We start from the raw sequence: 25,987 nt of genomic DNA, 5'->3' as shown, positions 1-25,987 counted from the left end.
CAGGGAGCCTGACATGGGGCTCCATCCCAGGACCCCGAGATCATGACCTGAGCTGAAGGCAGCCACTTAACTGACTGAGCCACCCAGGCACCCATGGATTTTCTCTCTTTTTAAACCTGAGAAATATAATATACTTACAAAGAGTGCATAAGGCAGATGTGTAAAATATACTGAAATATCATAAAGCAAATTCCCATATAGTCACTGCTTGGGTTGAAAAACAGAATAATTACCCACACCCACAAAAGCCCTGGGCCACCTACAATAGATGTAGTTTGTACTGAACATCCTTTTGTACCCTGTCAATATATTAGCTACTTAACAGCCACTTCCTCCCTCCCTTCCCACTCCTCACCAACATGCTGTGGACATCTTCAACTGTTTTCTGTAAAGGTTAGTGTAGTGGCTTTTCCACAGCCAGATAAATAAGAACAGTTAAAACTCATTGTACTCCATGTTTTATATCATTAACTAATCAGTCTATAGAATCAACTCATTTAATCTTTGCGACAACCCCATGAAGTGGTTGCTATTGTCTTCATTGGGCAGAGGAACAGAGGCAGTAAGTAAATGGTTCAAAGTGATACTGTGAATTATGGGATGAGGATCTGGGATTTGTATCTGAGGCAAAAGTGTCCCAGAGCACAAGTTCTTCACTGTGAACCCTATTCTGCCTTTGGAACTTCTAGAACCCAAGCCCTAAGGCACTGTAATCATGCACCTCTAGCAAGCAGAGATTTTTTTTTTTTTTTTTGGTTATGGACCACCAGGTGGAAGCCCAAGCACTTAACTAGGCTGTTTCCCACCCAGGCAAAGACACAAGCAATTAAGAGGATGCAGTGAGTCTGGGATTTGGGGGATCACCCAGCTGGTAAACCCTACACAGCTTTTCAGTGACTTTCCTAGGACATCCGAGAAGTAAAATTCTGGTCAACTCTCCTAGTCTGACCTCTGAGCTCCTCCTGTGCCTTAGAACTCAGTAGATATTTTTTTAAATGAACAAATAAAGTCTTTCCGCCTAGGAACTAGAGACGTCTAGGCATCTATCCTACAGAAATACTTGCAGAAATGGGTGAGGGTATCTGCTGCAGTATTGTTTGCAATCACAAAACTCTGCAGTCGATTCAAGTGGTCATTACCAGGGGACTGGTTAAGTGGGCTATTGTCAGAGAGGTGGCACAGTGTGACAGGCAAGGGTGTGGGCTCTGAGCCAGGACACCCAGATTTGCATCCTGCCTCCACTACTCTTCAGCACAGATTTAGACAAGCCCCCTGACCTTACAGTGCATCAGTCCCTGCATCTGTAAACCAGGGATAAGAAAAAGACCTACCTCATAGCCTGGTTGCAAGGCGTTCATTCATACTTTCTGACATCTAGTAAGTACTCACATCTTACCTATTACTACAGCCACTCATGAAATGAAATATTATGTAGCTGTTAAAAAGAGGTAGATCCGGCACCTGGTAGGTTAAGCGTCTGCCTTCGGCTCAGGTCATGATCCCGGGGTCCTGGGATTGAGCCCCACGTCGGGCTCCCTGCTCAGGGGGGAGTCTGCTTCTCCCTCTCCCTCTGCCTCTCCTGCTTGTGCTCTCTCTCTCTCTCAAATGAATAAATAAAATCTTTTAAAAAGAGAGAGAGAGATCTATATATACTGATGTGAACAGATATTGAAGATACATATTTTAGATAAAAGAAAAGTTCAGAATCATATGTCTGAGAGAGCACCAATTATGCAAAAAGCTTTTGAAAAACATCTACATGAGCATGTGCATAGCAAGAAAACCTGCAAGGAGACACAAAACTGCTCAGCAACAGTATTTCTGGAGAGTTGTGTGACGGGGACTCTCCCTTAGACTTTATATATCTTGCGTATGTATATATACATACAAACATATATATACATAGATACATACACATACATTTATATGTATTCTATACCAAGTGTTTATTATTCTTGGGAGGAAAATAAATAGTGAAGACTTTTAAATCACGAGAGGTTTGGCAAAGAACACAGCAGTGGGAAGAAGACCCCCTTCCCATGTGCTATAGATTCCTCTCTCCAACCCGAGGTAACAATGAATGATGGCGTCCTCTCTCACAGCATTGCCTTTCTACCTGACAGCATGGCACCAAGACAGAAGACACACATCTCACTGGTACTGAACCTTGTTATGTGTTCCTAAAATAATTCTTGCAATGTAGCAAAAAACTGAGGTTCTGCTTCAAATGCTCTCACTTAATGAATAAATCATGGAGACTTGGAGTGTCAAACTGGAAGGAGCCTTAGAGATTATCTAGTCCAACCCCCTCATTTATTTTTTTTAAGATTTTATTTCTTTATTTGACAAAGAGATAAAGCCAGAGAACACAAGCAGGGGGAGAATGGCAAATGGAGAGTGAGAAGCAGGCTCCTCGCTGGGTGGGGAACTGGATGCGGGGCTCGATCCCACTGATGAGGGGGCTTGATCTCAGGCGCCTGGGATCATGACCTCAGCTGAAGGCAGATGCTTGGCTGGCTGAGGCACCCAAGCGCCCCCAAACCCCTCATTTACAAACAGAAAGAATGAAATGTGTTCCTGAGAACACATAGTTGTCAAGGAATTTCAAGATGAAGTGTATTCTCCAGTGAAAAGAATCAGAGATCCATCCCCATGGGGAGCATTTTCTTCTAAGCCCAATTAATGCAATACATCTGAAACCTTTAAACACTGCTGGTGGGAGTATAAGTTAGTCAACCAATTTGAAGAGCAATTTGACAGTATCTCTTGAAGGTGAATATTTTCATACACTGTGATGGGACAATTCCTTTCTAGATATATACCCAATAGCAACAGTCACATAAGAATATCTACAAAAGAATGATAAGGATAGCTTGAGCTGTGAGCCAAAAACTGGAAACAGCCTAAATGTCCATAAACAGCAGAATGGATGAATAAATTATGGCATATTCATTAAGTGGAATGTTATACAGTAGTGAAAAAAGTAAGTGACCTAGAGTCACATGTCCCAACACGGATGATTCACAAAGGTAACACTGCAAATATAACACAAATGTAACCATGCAAAGAAATGGTATCTGCTGTTTAAAGACACATATGTATGTAGCAAAAGTATATATAAGTGCATGAGAATCATAAGTACCAAATGCAGGACACAGTGGTTACTTCAGAGGGAGGTGGTGTGGGGAGGAGGAAGTTTTAACCATAGAAGGACAGACAGAGGGTTTCAATTCTACTGGTGATGTTTTCTTCTTAGGCTGGGTGGTGGGCATTCTGATTCTTGTTACGTTATTCTCTGTATCTTTTTGGCAGAGACAAAATTTTCACAGCACATTGGTTGAAAGAATGCAACAAATCCCATGCTGAAGAGAATCCACACTTTTCAGATGTTACAAAATACTAAAAGAAATGTGTAAGATACCCATGTTGCCCTCCAAATGACAAGATTATCCCTTCAACCTGTTCCATTTTCCTGGGACTAATTTCACAGGAGGGAACCTGCTGTAGAAGCTGCCCTAGAGACTGAGAATCAGGAGATGAGGGTTCCACACTCTCAGATACTCATTAGCTTTGCCTAGGAGACCAATTTGATGCATCTATTAGTTTCTCTCTCATTGAAAAAGGCAGAATTGGACTAGATTATCTTATTAAGTTTTTTCCACGTGACAAATTCTCCCAGCTTCTTTCTTTGTTTGTCTGGCTTTGTCTTTTTGAGCAGCAATTCCCAAAACTGTGTCTGCAAGATTCTGAAGGGCTTTCCATGTAGAAGAGCGTTCCTTGGTCAAATCCGTTTGCGAGCTGCTGCGTTAAACAAAATTAAACGGATTTATTTATGGCAGTCCGGCTCAGAGCCTTTTTGTTATGCTTATATACACTGTGACTCTCTTAGGAGGAGAATTCGGTCTTGAAGCGTTTTCCAAAAAAAAATTATTGGACCACAGAACGCACCCCCACACCACCACCACCACCACTCCTTATTTTAAAACAGAATCTATTAACATTCTCTCAGAACAGCGTTCTGTGAGACATCAGTGTGGTTAGTGCTGTCCTAGAAGGGATTTGTCTCACTTGCTATTTCAGTTGCGGATGTGTGTTTAGAATCCCTTATAAGGGAGGAATGTCGTCGCATGGTATAGCTCGCATAGAGTGGGTTTCTCCTGATTGTCCCTGGCAAGTTTGGAAGGATATCTGCTTGGGCTTCGTGAGGGAGAGCCCCTCCTATCTGGCACTGGGGCAGATAGAACCTCAGAAACTTCTGGGGAATCTATACTTAGAAGTGCTGCATCCCAGATACACTCTCTAATTCTGGCTCTTGGGCTTTTGCTAAGTTTGCTGCTTCGAGCCATACTTCCTCCTCTGGGTGGTTTTGGAACTGAAGGGTGCTCTGGCGCAGAGCTCCAGAGAGACTTGGCAAGAGAGCAGAATGACTGGGGAAACAACTTTCCATGTATCTTCTTCCCCCCAGCAAGAGTTTGTAGGAAGCCAGACTGCAAGGAAGAGGTGAACCCACCCAGGAAAAGAGGGGCTCTGTCTTCTTTGGGGGACAGAATACTTATCACTTTGACTCACAGCACCTCCTTTTTAGGAAGGGTTTCCTTAGAAGGCTCCCAAGTTCTCTGGAACCATCTCCCCATCCAAATCCCGGAGGGAGGGAAAAAAATCTCCTGAGGTTGGTGGTTCCCACAGGGCCTTTTAAAAGGTGATTTACTGGGGCGCCTGGGTGGCTCAGCCTTTAAGCGGCTGCCTTCGGCTCAGGTCATGATCCCAGGGTCCTGGGATAGAGGCCCACATCGGGCTCCCTGCTCAGCAGGAAGCCTGCTTCTTTCTCTCCCACTCCCCCTACTTGTGTTCCCTCTCTCTCTGTGTCTCTGTCAAATAAATAAATAAAGTCTTTAAAAATAAATAAATAAAAGGTGATTTACCTGAGGGCCTTTAATCTAGAAACAAGGATTCCTTTTGGAAAAGTCAGGAACTCAGGTGAACTAGACCTAGAGCTTTCTAAAGACTTTCAGTTCTCTTGAATGATCAAAAAAAGAACGTAAGAGAAAAGTATGTTCTCTTCCATTCGGCATGCACTATGCTCTAGATGGAAACAGGCAGCGGCTACTTCATCCCAGTCCAGCCTGGCCATCTGCTTGAACCCAAAACCCAGGAGGCCTGGCCCTGTCCGCTTACCACAGGCAGGAGAAACCTTAGCTACCCACACAGTCTCAGGCACACTTACCAGGCTGGGGTGTTGGGCCTGGTGCCAGGAAAGGTAAGGAGCCCAGAAGGAACAGGGTGTTTGACTTCAGGAGAGGTGAGCCCCACTGCAAGCACGCCAAGCTATGGTCTCAAGAGTGGAGAGGTACCTCCTGATTGTGGTGGCGGTGGGGGGGGGGGGCGGAGGGGGGGTACTAAGGAAAGAAGCAAAGGGGAAAATGCCACAGAGAAGATGAATTGTACCAGGAAGTAAGGGCGGAGATTAGGATGTGCCTTCAACACCCAGCTCCCAAGGCAGAGCCCAGTTTACTCCAGGGAGGCATTCCTGTGTCCTGTCTGCCGACTAGACATTCATTTGCTCAGGAAACCTGCTCCGAGGGCCCAGGGTTCCTCCCTCCTCCCTTTTCAGCCTGGGCTTTCCACATCCCTTCCCTTCCCTCCCACCAGGAAATCCACCCTTGGACAAAAAGCATGTCATTGAGAACAAACACAAATGAACAAACAAGCCAGCAAACATGGAAAGAAATGATAGCCCTCTCCTCTCTAGGAAGCAAACTGTGGACCTTCTTCTTATTCATTAGTTGCTCAAATTGGTTTGAGTTTCTGTTGTTCCTGGGCACCTTTTCTCCCCCCACCCCCTCCCAATCCAAGCAGTAGCTACTTCATTGTGGGCATTTTTTTAAATGCAAGTTTTCCCCCAAAGGCACATGCAGGCAGCAGGCAAGGAGACACACACACACACACACACACACACACACACACACACACACAAACACACAGTATCACAGTATCTCTGGAGCTTGCCTTCCCTCAGTCATTTCCCCCCTCAGCCTGCCGAAAAAGGGCGAGGCTGGGGAATCGTTTCTCCGTGGCCTACCTTCTGATTCCGGCAGGTCTGAGGAGCAGGCTGCAACTGGGAGCTGGGAGGCTGGCGCCGGGCTGCCTCTGTGAATCAGCAAAGAAGTCCCTGAGACAGGGATGCCGACAGCTGCTGTAGGCACACTCTCCCTTCGTCTCTCCCACCTTCCTGCCCTCTTCTCTTTCTGTCTCCTCCTCCCCTCTCCGAGCCGCTGTGTGTTGCTATGCAATCACATTGGGACTCACAGCATCGCTCCGACCTCGGGCAAAGATACCCTTGACTGGGCAAAGGCAAAAAGAGCAAGGACAGTTTTGTAAAACTACCAGAGCCTTCCCGGCTCTCTTCAGAGATTTCAATTCATTAGAAGCAGAGGAGGAAAGCGGAAGAGGCTGAGAGGCAGAGGGGGAGACAGGGAGAGGGGGAGAGGCTTCCACTGGGGAGGAGGAGACAAAAGAGGCCCGGAGATCAATACAAGCGGCTGAGTGAGGAGCCTGGGCCCCAACTTCCACAAATCTAGCCCAGAGCCAGAGCCAACTTTGGAGCCAGCCGCTGGCAGGGTCCCTCAGTAACCAGTCCAGGATTCGGTTTCTGTGTTGGAGGTTGAAACACTGTGCTCTAGAATTGTCACTGGTACCCAAGGTACAGTCTTGGGCCAGGGTGGACCTCCAGTCACCCCCAAAGTTCTCTGCTCACCCCTATTAGAGCTACGTAGAGAAAAACACCTCCACAATGAGGGGAAAAAAGGGGACCTTGAATGACTGGAGAAAATCTATTTCCTCCATGCCTCTCTTCAGCAACTATCACAGTCATTCCCCCTCCTTCTGTCCATACCAGCCCCTTACTCCTCAATCACCCCTGTTGAAGAGAAGAGGGTGTAAAGCCCAAATGCCCTGAAAGAAGCTGGAAAATCCACTAAAGGGACAGAGGATATGATAGCCCTTTACAGAGTGCCTGGCACCTAGTAGGTTACTTAGTATTTGTTAAATGAGTAAATTGGATGGATGGATGGATTGAATAGCAGTCAAAAAGTCACCATCACCAGGGGTGCCTGGGTGGCTCAGTTGTTAAGTGTCTGTTGGGCTCAGGTCATGATCCTGGGGTCCTGGGGTGGAGCCCTATGTTAGGCTCCCTGCTCCACGAGGGGCCTGCTTCTCCCCTTCCCCCTGCTTGTGTGCTCATTCACACACAAGCTTGCTCTCTCTCCCTCTCTCTCTCTCTCAAATAAATAAATAAACTTTAAAAAAAAAAAAAAAGCCACGATCCCCATCCTCCTACACAAACATACTCATATGTAGAGCTCTAGCAGCTCCAGGCCAGGGCAAAGGATAAGAGAAACATTCTTCTTTCCTCCTTCCAATTCTGAGAACAGGGTACGTGAAAGAGAGAGAGACTGGTTTGGTGGTGGGGGTGGGGCGGTGTTGCTTAACTTCAGTGATTTGCATCTAAAAGTTCTATAAGCTCTGATGGTACTGGAATGTAGATCAGAGCACACATTCATACCCTGGCGCAAAGGACCTGTGTCTAGTGTTTACAAAGTGTCTACGGGGACTGAGAATTATTATTATTGTTATTGAAAATCCTCAGTAGGAAATAATTAGTGTATAAGCTATGTGTGTGTTTTCTTTTGAGATGAAATTTTTTAAAAACTTCAGCTGCTGGTTTCAGTACAAGTTTAACGAATCTCTATAAAACAAGCAAACAAAATGGGAACCCACTGCCCCCCTTAATCCCCCCCCCACATAGGATTTCATTGCTGTGTGAGTGGTCCCTCGTGCTTGGCCAAAGCAGTAGCAGCCAGGCCCCCATGCAGGTGCAGAAAGGGCCTTTCATTTCTGAAGGAACTTTTGGAAAGACATCCGGCTTCTCAATATACACACCCTCAACGGAGCATTTCTTAGCTACCCAACCTAGCCCGGGACTGGCCCTGAGTCCCAGCCACAGTCTCAGCCATGGCAGCTTGCTGGGCTTCTCAACACCATCCAGACCTAGGGTCCCAGGAGTCCTTTACAAGTGACTTGGCATGCCCTGGAAAGGAGAGGTGGCTTGAAGAAAGCCCAGAGGGAACACTCTGAGAAATTATTTGGGCTTGCACAGATGCAGAATGACTACAACAGACATACACCAAATCCATGGGGACCTGACTCACTACTCAGCCAGGCACTAGCTCACCAGTAGGCCAAACAAAACCAGAGTCTGGGTCTAGAAGGAAGAAGGAAAGTGAGCTCCTGGTGCTTGCTCCCACTTTGACTGCAAGCGGCCTTATCCAGATCACAAGGGGCCCTTGGAATAACCCTTTTCTTTTTCAACCTCAAGAGAAATCATTCAGGCTGCAGACACAAAAGGACAGTACCTGCCCCTGTAAAAATAAGCCTGCAGAGTTTGTTTTAAGGGGTATAAGAAAAGGCTTCCCCAAATCTCTTTCCCACTGACCTCATCAGGATGGAAAACCCTCCCCTCCTTATTTCTCTGTTTATGGCACCAATGGCTCCTGTGAAAATGGGAATGTTACCTATGAGACAAAAATCATTAGGCCATTATCAGCTAGCTATTAGATTATACTAGTAATGATAATAATGGTTAACGTTATTGAGCATATACTATAAGCTAGGCACTGTTTGAAGTGCTTTGCACACATTATTTCCTCATTTTATCCTCACAACACACTTAAAATAGCTTTTCTTATGTCCCCCCAACTTTACAGATAAAGCACTGTGACACAGTAAGGTTAAAGGACTTGTCCAAGGTTACACGCCTAATGTGTTATGGAGGTTAAGACTTATCCTAGATCTCTCTGAACAATGTCCACCTGATGAACCACTGATTCCATTCATCTAGGAGCAGCCAGGCATAGGCAGGTCACTGAGACAAATGTGACTAGGGCACAAGAGTTCTCCAGAAAGTTTTTCCATCCTTTGTGCCTTTCTCAAGCTATTTCCTCTACTTAAACTTTCTCCCTTCCTTTGGTTACAGACATAGGGACCATAGAAGCCAGAGTTCTCGCTCTCTGAAGAATTCCAAGTGAAGAGGACCCACTAAAGAAACTGGTTAAGGAGCACCTAGGTGGATCCATTGGTTGAGTGTCTGCCTGTTGGTTTTGGCTCAGGTTTGATCTCAGAGTCCTGGAATTGAGCCCCGCGTCAAGCTCCACGCTTGGCGTGGAATCTGCTTTTCCCTCTCTCTCTCTGTTCTTCCCCCTGCTCGCACTCTCTCTCTCTCTCTCTCATTCTCTCTCTCATAAATAAATAAAATCTTATTGAAAAAATAAAGAGGGGCGCCTGTGTGGCTCAGTCAGTTAAGCATCTGCCTTCAGCTCAGGTCATGATCTTGGGATCCTGGGAGCAAGCCCCATATCAGGCTTTCTGCTCAGGGGAGTCTGCTTCTCCCTCTCCCTCTGCCACTCCCCCTGCTTGTGCTTTCTCACTCTTTCTCTCTTTCTCCCTGACAAATAAATAAAAAAATTTTTAAAGAAATAGTTAAGACCATGCATGGAGTATTAAAAGGAAAAGACAAATGACCTTGAGATGGGATGGAGTTCTCTGGTTTGCCATGGTTCCCACATAGCCTACAGTACTTCTCTACTTCCCTGTATTTGGTCAGCTTGCTTAGTTTCTGTGGGCTTTTCACTATGTGCCATCTCACAGGCTACCGAAGGTACATACTTTACCGTTGTTGATCTCCTAAAGCATTTGGAGAAGAGTTGTGTGTTTCATTTCCTTGAGGGTGATAGGAGAGACAGAGTTTCTAGTTGTGTGGCAGAAGAGGTTAAGATCTTTCCTTACCAACTAGAAAGATAAGTCCACTCTGACATTTAAGCCCCAAGGAGGCTCTTTCTCACCCAGGGGACATCTGAACAAATCAGAGCAAGCACATAGGCTAGTTTAACTATTTTCCTCAGGAGGGCAGAGAAAAAAATCAAAGTGGTTTGGGCCATAAGCAGGACTCTGCTAGGTGGACAAGGATAGGTCGGGCATTTCTCGGTAGGTTGAGAGAAACCGTGTGCCAAGGCACAAAGCTCAAAGAACTTGGCTTGCTAAGGGACTACAAGTACTAGTTAAGTATTGCTAAGTTAAGATAGGGATATAGGTTTATAAATGGGAGGTGGCAGGAGATGAAGCTACGGAAGCACACGAGAAGTTGCTAGAATACCATGCTAAGGATCACACAAGATAATTTTCAAAAGCAAGCAGCACAACCAAATTTATGTTTTAGAAATATTATTCTAGGGGCACTTGAGTGGCTCGGTTAAGCATCGGCCTTTGGCTCAGGTCATGATCCTAGGGTCCTGGGATAGAGACCTCTCTCACTGTCTCCTTCTCTCTGTGTCAAAAAATAAATAAAATCTTTTTTTAACAGATTTTATTTATTTTTCTGAAAGAGAGAGAAACAGCAAGAGAGGGAACACAATTAGGGGGAGTGGGAGAGGGAGAAGCAGGCTTCCTGCCAAGCAGGGAGCCCGATGTAGGGCTCGATTCCAGGACCATGGGATCATAACCTGAGCTGAAGGCAGACGCTTAACGACTGAGCCATCCAAGCACCTCAAAAATAAATAAAATCTTTAAAAAATATTATTCTGGGGCATCTGGGTGGCTCAGGGGGTTAAAGCCTCTGCCTTTGGCTCGGGTCATGATCTAAGGGTCCTGGGATCGAGCCCCACGTCGGGCTCTCTGCTTAGCAGGGAGCCTGCTTCCCTCCTCTGTCTCTCTCTGCCTGCTTCTCTGTCTACTTGTGATCTCTGTCAAATAAATAAATAAAATCTTAAAAAAATAAAAAATAAAATAAATATTATTCTGATGGCATTCATTTCAATAGGATGGTAAGTGCAATGAAGGATGAATTGGAGGACACAGTTGCAGGTATTCATCTGCTGGGGGCCTGAAGCAGAGCAGCTGGCGGGAGGATGAAATAGTACCCTCTCAGGGCACAGTGGCTGAGTTGGTTAAGCATCTGCCCTCAGCTCAGGTCATGATTCCAGGGGCCTGGGATGGAGTCCCACAGCGAGTTTCCCTCCTCAGCAGACAACCTGCTTCTCCCTCTCTCTCTCTCTCCCTCTGCCTCTCTACATGCTTGTGCTTTTGCACGCTCTCTCTGTCAAATAAATAAAATCTTAAAAAAAAAAGAACCAGTACCCTCTTCCAGTGGATCTTCGTCATATGATCCTCTTCTTTTATCATCTCTTCCTAGCCTTACTACTTGCTAATAGTCGTAAGAGAAATAAACTGTGAATAGCTTTTCCGTCCTTTGGTGGGGGATTGAATGGGGAAAAAATAGTCTAGGTTATCCCTACTGTCATTCCACAACCTTATTCATTGGCTCCCTGACCACATTCACCAAAACTACTTCAAATTGTTTCTCCCCAACCCAAGCCCACCTACTTCAGCAAATAATCTCCATTCTTCCTTTACTGAGAAGGTAGGAGCTACTCCTACAAATTCTTTTCTACCTCAGAACCTCAGAATTTCTTCCAGTTTTCTTCCCCCTCTATCATCCCCAGACAAAACAAACCCCCATTTCCCCCCTCCTTAAAGTCAATAACCTCTGCTCATGATCTCACAGCATCCACTTCCTATCTCCTCTGGGACTTTTTCCATAAATTTTTTTTCTCTTGTTTTCATCTTCAGTCTTTTCCTTGCCCCTGACACTTTCCCTGCTGTCTAAAAACATGTGAGGAGTAGGAATTTTACTGACTTCTATGAGCTGAGAAGTGAGAAGAATGCTTCCCTACTAGAGAAAGGACCCCTCACACCTACCCCCTACCACCACACACGCAACCATGTCAAGACTGGTTTTTTTTTTTAAGATTTTATTTATTTATTTGACAGAGAGAGAGATCACAAGTAGGCAGAGAGGCAGGCAGAGAGGGGGGAGGGGGAAGCAGGCTCCCCGCTGAGCAGAGAGCCTGATGCAGGACTCGATCCCAGGACCCTGAGATCATGAACTGAGCCGAAGGCAGGTTTTAACCCACTGAGCCACCCAGGTGCCCTGTCAAGACTATTTTTACAAACAAGATGGAGAGGATTTAGAGGGAAGTAAAATCATCAGGGCAAAGAATTCCCAGGTCAGGCTGGGAAGTAAAAAGCAGCATTAAGAAAATGCAGAAGGGGGGCACCTGGGTGGCTGAGCAATTAACCATCTGCCTTCAGCTCAGGTCATGATCCCAGGGTCCTGGGATCAAGGCTCGGGGCGCCCTGCTCAGCAGGGAGTTACTTCTCCCTCTGCCTCTCCCCCTGCTGTGTTCCCTCTCTTGTTGTCTCTCTCTCTGTGTCAAATAAATAAATAAAATCTTTTAAAAAGGAAGAAAATGCAGAAGATAAGAATAATATCCTCTGGGAATCCTGGATGGTTCAGTCCATTGAGCATCCGACTCTTGATTTGGGCTCAGGTCATCTTCTCAGGATCATGAGACTGAGTTCCCTGTCGGGCTCTGCACGGGCATGGTTCTTAAGCCTGCTTAGGAATCTCTCTCCCTGAACAGTGTGGAGATTCCTTAAGAAATTAAAAATAGAGCTTCCCTATGACCCTGCAATTGCACTCCTGGGTATTTACCCCAAAGATACAGATGTTGTGAAAAGAAGGGCCATCTCTACCCCAATGTTTATAGCAGCAATGGCCACGGTCGCCAAACTGTGGAAAGAACCAAGATGCCCTTCAATGGACGACTGGATAAGGAAGATGTGGTCCATATACACTATGGAGTATTATGCCTCCATCAGAAAGGATGAATACCCAACTTTTGTAGCAACATGGACGGACTGGAAGAGATTATGCTGAGTGAAGTAAGGAGGACATAGGGAGATGGAAAGAAGAAGGGAGTTGAGAGAAATTGGAAGGGGAGGTGAACCATGAGTGACTATGGACTCTGAAAAACTACTTGAGGGTTTTGAAGGGGCGGGGGGGGGGTGGGGGGTTGGGGGAGTCAGGTGGTGGGTATTATGGAGGGCATGTAATGCATAGAGCAGTGGGTGTGGTGCAAAAACAATGAATTCTATTACGCTGAAAAGAAATTAAAAAAAAAAAAGAATCTCTCTCCCTGACTCCTTCTGCCCCTCCCTCCCCCAAAATAAAGAAGAAGAATAAACCTCTGTCAGTTATTCATTGAGTGGTTTTTACCACTTTATCTAGCAAAAATTGCTTCTAACGAATGGGGGATTTCATGCAACAAAACCAAAAGGGTTAAGTAGAGGGACAGATGAAGGTGAAATTCCTCAGAAGTTGGGATGTGAGAATGAGTCAGACAGTAAGAGGAGGGGTTTCATCAAGTGTGTATGACATAGACAAGGAAGCAGGAAATGAGGAGGTAAGTTGGAGGAACCATTAGGAGTGTCAGGGCACATGGCTGAAAAGGGATTTTGTCATTGGGGTTGACAAGGACTAAAGCAAAGGCATGACCAGACAGAGAACTGAAGTCTCAGTGTTGTCCTAGTCAATGTTCTGAGCATCCTCTGCAGCTTCTGTTGAACGTCTCAAAATGCAGAACTCATCTTACACACTTGGTTACCTTCCATCCTCTTTTACTGTTCTTAAAGCTTTTGCTTAAATCAGAGCCAGCAGCTGGGATGTTATATAACCAAATATTATGTTCTGTTTGTTTTCAAATATATTCTATTTAGGCCAAAACCATTTCAGTTACAGTTAAAGTGGAAAGAACACTGAATCAGGGGTCAGAAGACAAAGGTTCTAATCCCAATTTTGCTACTGTATTGCTATTAACCTTTTTGAGTCATGGGCTTTTTTTTTTTTTTTTTTTAACTCTTCCAGATAGAGGATAGTATCTTCCCTGTTCGCAGGTTAGGTTAGGTTGTGAATCAAACCACGATAATGAACAGGAACATATATTGAATATATTGAAATTGTGAAGTGTTGTTCAAATATAAAAGATTGTTATTTCTATTGCTTCAAGGTCCTAGTGATTTTCCAATCTGCAGAAGACACGAAGACCCAAGAATCTGATATTACACTGTATGTTAACCAACTAGAATTAAATAAAAACTAAAAAGAAGAAGAAGAAGAAGTAGAAGAAGAAGAAGAAGAAGAAGAAGAAGAAGAAGAAGAAGAAGAAGAAGAAGAAGAAGAAGAAGAAGAAAACATCAAGACCCAGAGTAGATTATAGCAAAGGAAGCAGTGCCAGGGATGTAATTAGCTCCTGTTTCCATGATAGATCAGATATTATGGTGCTTTAAGAGGGCATACCAACAAGGCAGTCAGAGTCTTATTAATCATCCCTCATGTTATCAATCTTCCCATCCACCTGGCCAGAATGCTAGACACATGTGCATGTACGAGCAACATTTACATATGAGACTCCAGATATACAGTGCAAAATGAACTACTGGTTTTCTAGGCTAAACAGAACAGCTACTGATTTCTACTTTGATTATGTTGAAGTTGCTGAGGCAAGATAGGCATCTCTTGCTTGGAACCTGCATTGAGAGTGGAAGGGAACGAACATTTTTTGAACTCATACTCTGGGCCAAACACAGTGTAAGACACTTGCCATGTGTTACCTCCTGTGATTCTCCCAACCTCTTGGTGTGGTAGGGATTCGTGTTCCCAACTCTTCGAACAAGGAAACTACAGCTCAGCAATGTTAAGTAACTTGTTCAAGTGTATTAAACTGATAAGAAACACAAGCTGGGATTCTATACCAACCCCAGCCAACTCCCAACACTGATGCTCTTCCAACTTCTCTCCTTCCAGACGGGGCCTCAATATTAAAAGTAGGGCACATCCAGGGCACCTGGGTGGCTCAGTGGGTTAAAGTCTCTGCCTTCGGCTCAGGTCATGATCCCAGGGTCCTGGGATCAAACCCCACATCAGGCCCTCTGCTCAGTGAGGAGCCTGCTTCCTCCTCTCTCTGCCTGCCTCTCTGCCTACTTGTGATCTCTGTCTGTCAAATAAATAAATAAAAATCTTAAAAAAAAGTAGGGCACATCCTAGAAATCACTTCTCAGTGCATTTAGAAGCTTATAGCGGCATAACATCTGGCCAGTACCTTGGTCACCAACAGGTAGAGACCCCTTTTGGGGATACTCTGAAATACTTTTAAATTTAATTTGCTTTGGAATCTAAAGTAAGCCTGGACCTGGGCCTAAAAGACAAGACCATCAATCTTTGACATCTGCTAGTGTGCTCCCTACAGCACACAGAAGAAAGGCAAGATACTTGCCTGGCAGAGGCAAAATTAAAAGTTCCAGGTGAGAAACTGTCAGTGATAAAAGGATGCCTCACACAGTGTTGTTCAGCCAATAACCAGTCAAACTCTAGCCTCCCCTCAGCTTTAGTCTTAAATTCAATCTTACAGAAGTGGGTAGAGTCCGTAGGTACCAACCTGGTATGATTTAAGGAGGACTGAAATGCTATTACTAATCAAAATGACTTCCCACACTGGCCCTGCCTCAAGGCCTATGGTTCCCTCTTAATCACTTCTTTCAGGTTAAGGCATCTCTCCAAATATAACTGATCTCTTCAGTCACTATACATTATCCTCATTAGTGTATCACTTTCATTCTAATCACCAGACAGGTAGGAGACACAGGGCAAACGGCTTTGAAGGGGAAGGCAGAGGGGAAGATTCTGTGTGACAGTTGACAGGCAGCTAGAGTCTATCAAGGCCAAATCAAGATATTTAGAAACCCAAAGCACCAAAGAGATTATGTTATAAACCTCACACACCCATATATAACTCAAAATAAAAATAATACCGACCTGTAAAAGAAGTGTAAGGTAGCTCAACAAAAATCTGATCTTTCCCATAATTATTACTGTAATTCTTTTTTATTGACATATGATTCACTCTTGAAGAGTATGCAATTTAGGGATGCCTGGGTGGCTCAGTCGTTAAGCCTCTGCCTTTGGCTCAGGTCATGATCTCAGGATTCTGGGATCAAGCCCCCGCTTTGGGCTCCTTGCTCAGTGGGGAGCCTGCCTCTCCCTCTCCCTCTGTGGGCTCTCTCTCTCTCTCTCAAGTAAATAAATGTGGGAGGAAAAACCAGTATACAATTTAATGACTCCTAGTATATTTGGAGTTGTGCAGCCATCACCACAAGCAAGTTGAGAACAATTTCATCACTACCTACCCCTGCCAAAACCCTGTATCAGTCACTCCCAGCTCCCTCTCAGCCCGAGACAACCACTAATCTACTTCCTGTCTGTGTAGGTTTTCCTGTTCTGTACATTTCTATAAATGGAATCATACAATATGTGGTTTTTCGTGTCTGGTTTCTTTGACTTGGCCTAACATTACCAAGGTTCTCACATGTTATAGCACGTATCAGTACTTCATTCCAATTTATGGCTGAATGCTATTCTACTACATGGATAGACCACATTTTACTTAATCCATTCCTCATTTGGTAGACATTTGGGTTGTTTCCACTTTGGGGTTATTAGTTTATTAGCTTATTAGTTTATTAGGGCTATTAGGTTATTAGTCATTAGGGGATTGAGCCCTGCATTGAGCCCCCCCACCTCACATCGCGCCCCACATTGGGCTCCCTGCTCAACAGGAAGCCTGCTTCTCCTTCTCTCACTCCCCTTGCTTGTGTCCTCTCTTGTGCTCTGAATATTTGTGTACAAGTTTTTGTACACACATATGTTCTCAGTTTTTCCAAGTATAGGAATTGCTAGGTTATATGGAATTGCTGGCTTATATGGCAAAATCTATGTTTAATTTTATTTATTATTTGAGAAAGAAGGGGAGAACACCAGTGAGGGGAGAGGCGGAAGGAGATGGAGAAGCAGACTCCACACTGACTCTGGGATGGACCCCAGGACCCTGGAATCATGACCCGAGCCGAAGGCAGACGCTTAACCGACTGAGCCACCTAGGCGCCCCCAAATAACCAATTCTTTTAAAAAAATCTTTAATGCCTCTATTTAGCTGGTTTCCTAAGCATATGCTTGATCTGCCCATTATGAGGCCATCCGGGACTAAGAATAGCTTGAATTGATTTGGATCCAGGGGTGGGGGGAAACATAAGGGGGGGCCTGTCCTGTAAAGCGTTTCCAACACCAAACCAAGATACAAAGATGACTAAGCCATGCTCCTTCTCTAATAGGGGAGACAGACATCTTCTCAAACAAAGTAGAATGAGAGATGTGTTCTAAGGCAATGGGAGTACAGAGGGGTGTTGGGGCGAGCCCAATGTAGTCCTCCCCAAAGTACACTGTTGAGCAGCCCCAAATGTCACCCAAGCAGCCCAGCTCTCCAGCCCTCCACAGTCCTAGCATGAGGTCAGAGTCTTCTTGGAAACAGCTTTTAGAGCAGGGAACAAGGCTCTTAGAGATATACTGCACTGGGCCCGAGAGGTCTATTTGTTACTTTCTCATTTCCATGACTATTCATACTTACTACCCACTGGCTGACTCTTTCAGACTTGGCCTCATTACTTTTAGTCTTCTGTCAATTTGTAGGACTGCACTGAAGAATGGCTGTAAAGTGCATTATGAATAATAATCTCCCACTACCACCTTCTTACCAATAACACGCAAATCCTACCCCAGCAGTCCCTCGCTGCCCCCTCGTCAATCTGCTATTTCACCTGAATTGTTTCCATTACACACCTCTTTGCAGTACACCCCCCCAACTTCAGGAGATAATGCTCACAAGCAGTTACGCCTTCAGAGGGCTTCTGCAGTCTTACAAGTACTTTGATTCGGGGTTTTGCTTTGGAAATAGAAAGCAAGCCCAAGAGACTGCTCCTATTCCATAATGGTATTGCGGAGGCACAGAGAGGTGAAATGGCCCAATACTGGTTTTTAAATCATGTGATCATACTTGAGGTTCTGGGTGTTCTCCCTGTCTTACCATCACCTCTACTCATTAGAAAGCTGCAGCTATTAAGGTTGTGAGTTTGGGGTACCTACTCCCCAAGTCTTAAGCCTTCCTCCTGAGAGTGGCTAAGGGTAACCATGCTGCCTGAGCAGAGCTAACTCATATTCAACAGCCCAGAGAAGGTAATTTCACTTTTGAACTGCTCTCTACTTTTCTGAAGTAGGACTCAATTGTACTTGAAAAATGTCAAGCACAACGTAATTGCTCTTAGCCATCTGTCTAAACCCTGCTTGTAGCAATGGGCCAGGGAACTGTAAAATCACATGATTCTGCCCGAGGGAGGCCTTGAGGAAGCCCTTTGGAAAAGAGAGACCTCCAGTCATTTATTTAATTATTCAAATATTTATTGAGCACTTACTAATTTTAATACTTCACCTTAGTCATAGTATTGGGGTCCCCAGCACGGTTGTTGGAGGTCAGCTGCCAGGGTTCAGATCTTGACTCCAAGGCCTGCTTATAGACTTTAGTGTCCCTCTTGTTAAAATGAAAATAATGAAATTACTCATGACCTAGGGTAGATACGAAGATGAGATGAGAGCTCTGTGTGCAGTGCCTCACACACGGGCTGGTGCACTGAAAATATTCAATAAATGTTAGCTAGTGTTGCTTAGCTAGTACAGAACCACAGCAAACCTGTCAAGGATCAACAGATGTGAATGAAATTTTATAGGTCTTCAGCCAGTTTCATGGGCCCATTGCTGGAACTGCTCTGGGGAAGATGCCTGTACTGAGAAGAGTGATGGGAAAGGGGCCATGATTGGAAGAGGGACACCGGAAATGACACTTGGATGCCAGAGAGCTGTTCTTATACCTACTGAAGTTTCTGAAGAATGTCAGCACCAGAGAGGAAATGAGTGCATGTCAATAACATTCTGTTCTAAGGTAAAGGATTCCCTCTAATGCAGCCAGGCCCCTACCAGTCCTCTTTTCCATCACATGATGAAGAGCGCAATGCAGACATAGGGCAGGTGATTTTTAGGATATCTCCAGACCCTGACAAGTCATTCCAACTTTCTTCCCATAGCATTTTCCCCTAGGCGAGTCCTGCAAGTTGGGGTACCCTACATGTCCCTAAGAAAAGGCAAAACTGTGGCCAAGAGAAAATCTAATGGATGAGCCAGCAGAAGAGAGGATGGATTTCAGACCACTTTGCGCAGGTAGAGGGTCTTTGGCTGGGGCAAGGCTCAAAAGGAACTAGGGAGGGTGGGGAGAGCAGAGGTGAGAATAGTGTTTTGACCAGGCTAATGGCTGTCAGGCAGGAATCTTTAATCTCATTCCTGGTTTCATGTGTACCAAGCATCTACTCTGTGCACAGTAGTGCGAAGATTTGTTAAGAGACACCAAGGTACTGAGGCGCCTGGGTGGCTCAGTTGTTAAATGTCTGCCTTTGGCTCAGGTCATAGATTGAGCCCCGCATCAAGACCCCCCCCCAGTGAGTCCCACATTGAGCCCCCCACCTTGCATCGAGCCCCCTCACCTCGCATGGAGCCCCACATCGGGCTCCCTGCTCAGCTGGAAGCCTGCTTCTCCCACTCCCACCCCCCTGCTTGTGTCCTCTCTCCCGCTGTCTCTCTCTCTGTCAAATGAATAAATAAAATCTTATAAGAAAGAAAGAGAGACACCAAGGTAGCAGTGAATGAGCTTCCTGCTTCCAAAGTACGATTAAACTGAAGTGGGAAAAATATTCTGCATTTTCTGCCTGTACCTTAATTGAAGACCAAGGAGTACAATGATAACAGCTGCACCAACTGCTTTTATTTTACATAGAGCACTTAGAGTGAGGGCCTCTTGAGCCCAATTCAGAGAGTGACATAAAACCATGCATGGGCACTTCTGCTTCTTGTAGGATTGTAGCTAGAACTGTATAAAATTCTCTGCTTCCATAGTCTTTAAACACCAACAAGCCCAGTGAAATATCTCTGGTCCCCCCAGGGCAGGACTGGAGGGCCCAAGGACATACACACAGTGGGTTAAACATCACTGGGCAATCCTGTGCCAGCTCTGCTGTTTTCTCTTAAGTCCTTTTGCCATTTGGAGGCCCTGTTTTTGTTTTCCACCCCTGACAGGCTGAGCCTCAGAAACAGTGGGCTGGGGAACAACCATTTGTGAACAATCTAATTGTGAGGGAACGAGGGCAATAGCAGACCGAGCATAATGAACCCTAAGCACCAACAAGCTACCAACCCACACACTGATACGCTCCCCAGATTCCTGTGTCCAAGTTCCTCATACCTCCTACTTCGGGTAAGAAGGCCAACAGTGAGGGCAGAGACCAGGCAAGGCCAAGTCCTTTTCTATCATTATTTTTCTCTTCTACAAGACATTCTCAGAAAGTTCTTTGCTAGTCTGGGGTGGGTTAGGTGTCATTTTGCTGAAAGCAAAGGAACCATTTCTTCCAGCTATGTGAATCTCTGGTCACCTTTCCTGACTCCCACAAGAGGTGAGCCAGGTTTGGAACCTATGCTGTCTCATCTTTTCTTCTATTCAAACTCACCAAGGTCAAAATATCCCAAATATTTCTGCTTACTGAGGGGCACCTGGGTGGCTCACTTGGTTGAGCATCTGCCTGCGGTTCAGTTCACGATCCCAGGGTCCTGGGATGGAGCCCCATATCTGGCTCCTTGCTCAGCGGGGAAACTGCTTCTCCCTCTGCCCCTCCCCCTGCTCATGCTCTCATGCTCTCTATCTTCCTTTCAAATAAATATTTATTTACTTTTATTTTTAAAAGATTTTATTTATTTATTTGTCAGAGACAGAGAGGGAACAAGCCAGGGGGACACTCTCTGGATCGAGGTAGGGAGGGGCAGATTATGTAAAGAGCATTGAATGCCACATTAAAGAGGAGGTGGACTCAATCCTCTGGGCGATGGGGGGTTCCAAGCAGATGACACAACATCCAATCCGCATTTACAAAATGAGCTGAGATGACAGTATGGAGGTTTGAAAGGCAAAGGTAAGTTCATATAGGAGCCTCTAGCAAAGGGTTAGATATGAAATAAGAGCCATATGTAGGACAGTAGTAGTGGGAACTGAAAGGTGGTAGATTTGAGCAACACTAAGAAGCAGGGATATACTGGTAAACACCAGAAAAGAAAAGAGAAAAAAAGCCCTGATTTATAGTGTTTGTTGATTTCCACAGTATAAATTCTTCCCCCACAGTGGATCTCAAACTACCAAGTGGACATCACCGGATGTGGAATTGAGAAGAGCTCCATCAGCTCTTTCGAGCCAGTGTGCTCCCATGAAGTGACCGATTAGTTGTGGGGGAAATGAGAGAAAAACCAAAGATGATGGATGTGTCCAATTTGGATGACTCCTTAGATGTTAAATGAATGGAAAGAGGGAAATGAGGAGGAAAAACAGAGTTTGTATGTCAGGGATGGGGGAGGGCTAAGAGGTAAGAGGCATACCAGAAGGGAATTAATAATGCTGAGTTGGAAGGCCAGCCCTGAAATTCAATTTTCAGTGAGGCTCTGCCTTGTAATAATAACCTACATTGATGGAATACTAACACTATACTAAGAATATTATGTCTTTTGATGTTCTTTCCCCTTCATAAGAACCCTATGGGTCTAGCAGAATAGCAGGCACATAATAGTTGCTCAACAAATAGCTCTTAAATGACTGAGTGGACTAGGCACTCTTGTTTTCTTGAGCTTATAAGACAGATGAAAGAAATATTGGTTAAGTTACTTGTACAAGAGCACACGGCCAGACTCAAACTTAAGCCTGTGTGATTCCACAACCACTTTGCTACACTATATGCTTGCTGTGGAGACAAACCACAGCAGGGACTTTTTTTTTTCTCGCTCTAACATCACGATGTCTATACCTATGCTATGGACTAAATGATTGTATCTTTCCAAAGTTTGTCTGTGGAAGCCCTATTCCCCAGTATGACTGTATTTCAAGATAGGGCCTTTGTGAAGGTTAAGGTTAGAAGAGGTCAGATGGGTAGGTCCCTGATCCAAGGGATTAGTGTTCCTGTAAGAAGAAAAGAAAGACCCGAGTACTCTCTTGCTTACTTGCACCCTCTTTCTTTTTCCTCTCTCCTCACTCCACTTTCCTCTGCTCTCCCCTCTCGTCTCTCTCCAACCAACCACTCCATGGGCATTCACTGAGGGAAGGCTTCTGAGGACAGAGCAAGAATGTGGCTGCGAATCAGGAAGAGAATTCTCACAGATGCTGAATCAGCCAGCACCTTGATTTTGGACTTTCCAGCCTTCAAAACCATGAGAAAATAAACGTCTGTGGTTTAAGCCACCAAGTCTACAATATTTTGTTATGATAGCCTGAACTGACCAATACATAAGTATAGGACTGTAAATATTTGTTGAATGAATGAGGACTGATCTTAACATTTATATTGGAAACACTCTTCTTCAGAGATAAGACCCAGTAGGGACACGAGGAAAAAATGGGAGTTAAAGAAGTCTCCACATGAGAAATCTTTGGTGGTGGATTTTTCTCGGAGAAAAGCTTTTCTCTATAGGGCTAGTAAGGGGTTTCTTGTGGGGGTTGACAGTGTTATCACTAGCCAAGCCTCAAAAATATCTTCTCCCGAGTATCTTCCTACTCTGTTTCCTCCATTCTTGATTTACTTATGACATTGGGAATGCAATAGGAGAATTAGAAATGTATTTATTAAGTTAACAAATATACATTGAGTATCTTCTGTACTATACAATATGTCCACTACAGTATGCATTTTTTACTACAAGACTTGGAGGTAGTTCATATTATCTTAAAAGTGAAATCACAGGGGCGCCTGGGTGGCTCAGTGGGTTAAAGCCTCTGCCTTCGGCTCGGGTCATGATCCCAGACTCCCAGGATCAAGCCCCACATCAGGCTCTCGGCTCAAGGAAGCAGGCTCTCCCCCTCTCTCTCTCTGCCTGCCTCTCCACCTACTTGTGATCTCTGTATGTCAAATAAATAAAATCTTTTTTAAAAAGTGAAATCACAAATATAAACTCCTCTCTGACATTTAAAAAAGATAAATATAAATATAAATATAAATATAAGTATATATATATATATATTTTTTTTTTCTCCCTTTCTTTACCCTCACTAACCAGCAGGGTGCGTCCTCTGCTCAATAATCTTTTCTCTACCGCTTGGCTGCTGCTTATTTCCACTTGGGGGCACTGTGCTAACCGTTCTTTACGCATTCTCTTATTTCCTTCTCACAACTACCACAGGCATCTAGCCCAGTACCTAGCTCATAGTAAGTATTCAATAAATACTTTTTGGAAGGATGACCGTGTAATAATAATAGGAAGCAACACTTACTTGTTCTTCTATGGGTCAGCATCCATTCTAAATACCTACATGCATGGACTTAATTTCCATGGCAACACAATGAGTTAGTGACTACTCTTTTCTACCTTTTTTTCCAAAATATTTTATTTATGTATTTATTTATTTGACACAGAAAGAGAGATCACAAGTAGGCAGAGAGGCAGGCAGAGAGAGAGAGAGAGAGAGGGAAGCAGACTCCTCACTGAGCAGAGAGCCCAGTGTGGGGCTCGATCCCAGTACCCTGAGATCATGACCTGGGCTCAAGGCAGAGGCCCAAACCACTGCCACCAGGTGCCCCTCTTTTCCACCTTTTAAATGAGCCTCCTGATGATAACTTTTTGGGTGTTCCACAGGCATCTCAAGTCCAACATGCTTAAAATTGAGTACCTCTTCCCCATAGCTCCTTTCCATATAGCCACCTCCCCCTACCACACATACACATCCTTCTCCCCTGAATAGACAACTGTCTGCCTAACATCCTACTGGTCCTTATTCTACAAAAAGCAGGTATCATTCTTTGGAGGAAACTGGCCCTCTACCATTTCACTGGTTCTTGTGAAAATATGAATACAGCACCTCCCCCTTTCCACCACAGTGGTGGGGTGTGTGATCCAAACAAGGCTGGAGTCTCTTAAGAAAACTGAATCTCAAGTGCATATGGAGATGAAAGTTGGTTAGGGTTTGGTTATCTAATGTCAGCACCTTAAAGAGACAACCAGAATTTCTTGCTCTCAGAGAAACCCATAGTTGATCTTTTCCTGTCCTTTCTAAGGTCTGACCCAGCACTTCCTTCAGTTGTGACCTATCCTTCCAATAAATTCCATTTTTTGTAGTTTAATCAGTCAGAATTTTTTCACTTTAAATTTAATTTTTTTTTCTGTTTGTAGCCAAAGCACTCTGATTAAACCAAACTCAGTGAACAGTACCATTTTAATTACCCAGTAGTTTAGGTTAGAAACCTGAGAATACTAGGCTGATAACACATTACTATCTTGTCAGTCACAAAGTCTGCTATTGATTCTACTAATTATATCTTTCTAATCTGTCTCTATTCTTATTGCTACTCCCTTAGTTCAGGCCCTTGTCTTGCCTTGATTGCAGCAAAGGTCTTGTTGGTCTTCTTGCTTCAGGTTTAGTCTCCTCCAATATATTCATGCTATAGTGGATGCTTTCTGAAAACCCAAATCTAATCATGTTACTCCACTATTTAATACCTCTTTGTGGTTCTCGTACCATTGAAGATGAATTTGAATTCCTTAGCTTAGTGCAAAGGGCAACTTATGACTAAGACCCTGCCCATAATTCTCCCTCTTGAACAAAAGAAAACTACTACTCTTGTGGTAACATTTGCCCACCCACCACCACATAGTGCAAAGCAGTTGGCAGGAGATATTTTCAAAATATTTCCAGCAAAATCCTTAACTCCTGGAGGGCAGTTTTATTCATCTTTGTAATCACAGTGCCTACTCATAGTTAGACACATGATACTTAATTGTCTTCACTCTTTCCCATGCTGGATATTCTCCAATAATTCCTCAGTGGCATTATTTCATTCTATTTCTCTGTTACTTTGACACTTCTTTACAAGCCAAAATGTATACATTATTAACTTTTCTTCCCTTGGTTTTCCCCCAATGAGCCCGTCTCCCTATATTCATGTCCTATGTGACTTATCCCATAGCCTTCTCTTCCTCTTGGAGCTTGACTGGTCTTGTGACTTTTTTTGACCAACAGATAGATGTAAGTGTGTAAATGCCGAGGCAAGGTCATAAGAAGCTTTATATCTGTTACCTGAGCAACTTGGACCCCTCCATCTCAGAACCCAGCCACTATGCTAAGCTCAGGACACAAAGAAAAGGCACATGTAGCCACTCCAGTTGACAGCCCAAGCTAAGCCCCTGACCCAAAGCTAGCTAGCATTATCAACCAGTGATGTGAATGAGCCATCTTGACTATCCAAGCCCAATCACATCCTTCGATGAATCTAACTCTAGCCAAGAATTGCCCAGCCAAGCCTAGTCAACTCACAAATGTGTGGGAGATAAAAATAGTTTTGATTTTGGGGTGGGTTTGTTACACAACAGAAGATAACTAGGACACTTTCCTCACTCTATCTTGTATCCCAAAAAAGTTCTCATAGGGGGGCGCCTGGGTGGCTCAGTGGGTTAAGCCTCTGCCTTCGGCTCAGGTCAGATCTCAGGGTCCTGGAATTAAGCCCCACATCAGGTTCTCTGCTCAAAAGGGAGCCTGCTTCCCACCCCCCCCACCCTCTGCCTGCCTCTCTGCCTATTTGTGATCTCTCTCTCTCTCTCTCTGTGTCAAATAAATAAATAAAATATTTTTTTTTAAAGTTCTCATAGGTAAACTAGCTCATGCTATTAATACTGAATCTTCTTTTCTGGTTATACTATCATCCAGTCTAACAAGTTTTTCCTCCTAGGACAAGCATTCAGAGAAACTAACCTAGATGACTCAAACAGTTCTGAGTTTCTCTAAAAGAGGAAATATATTCATTGAGATTTTATAAAATTAGAAATAGTACTGATTACAGAAGTTCAGTAATTGCAGGCTTGTGATGAAGCATTCTGACATTCATCCTAATTAATAGTCAAGTACTTTTTTCTTTCATCTCTAAATGTCTACCCTAGAACTCTTCTGTTGGTAGCTATAGAATCCACAGACATCTTTATTCCTACTTAACAAAAGTAAACCATTGACATCTGATTCCACTTCCCTTCCAATGCTTCTCTCCTTTTTTTCCCCCTTAGTGGCTAGTCACTGAATTGTCAAATGTATCT

General features: G+C 44.3%; 1 protein-coding gene across 2 annotated transcripts in view; it reads right to left on the bottom strand.

The window, feature by feature from the left end:
- CENPI (centromere protein I) overlaps nt 1-25,987 on the bottom strand; it is a 114,906-nt gene that overhangs the window by 5,363 nt on the left and 83,556 nt on the right. The window contains exon 20 of one of the 2 annotated variants that reach the window (XM_032330910.1): nt 23,016-23,215. The exons of the other annotated variant lie outside the window; for it this stretch is intronic. Coding sequence (XP_032186801.1) covers nt 23,189-23,215 — 27 coding nt within the window. The 3' untranslated portion in view covers nt 23,016-23,188. Of the gene's footprint in view, nt 1-23,015; nt 23,216-25,987 lie in introns of those variants that run through there. 2 annotated transcript variants of the gene reach the window in all.

Source organism: Mustela erminea, chromosome X (genome assembly GCF_009829155.1).
Source record: "Mustela erminea isolate mMusErm1 chromosome X, mMusErm1.Pri, whole genome shotgun sequence".
Classification (NCBI taxonomy): domain Eukaryota; kingdom Metazoa; phylum Chordata; class Mammalia; order Carnivora; family Mustelidae; genus Mustela; species Mustela erminea.
This window is presented reverse-complemented; position numbering and strand designations above follow the sequence as displayed.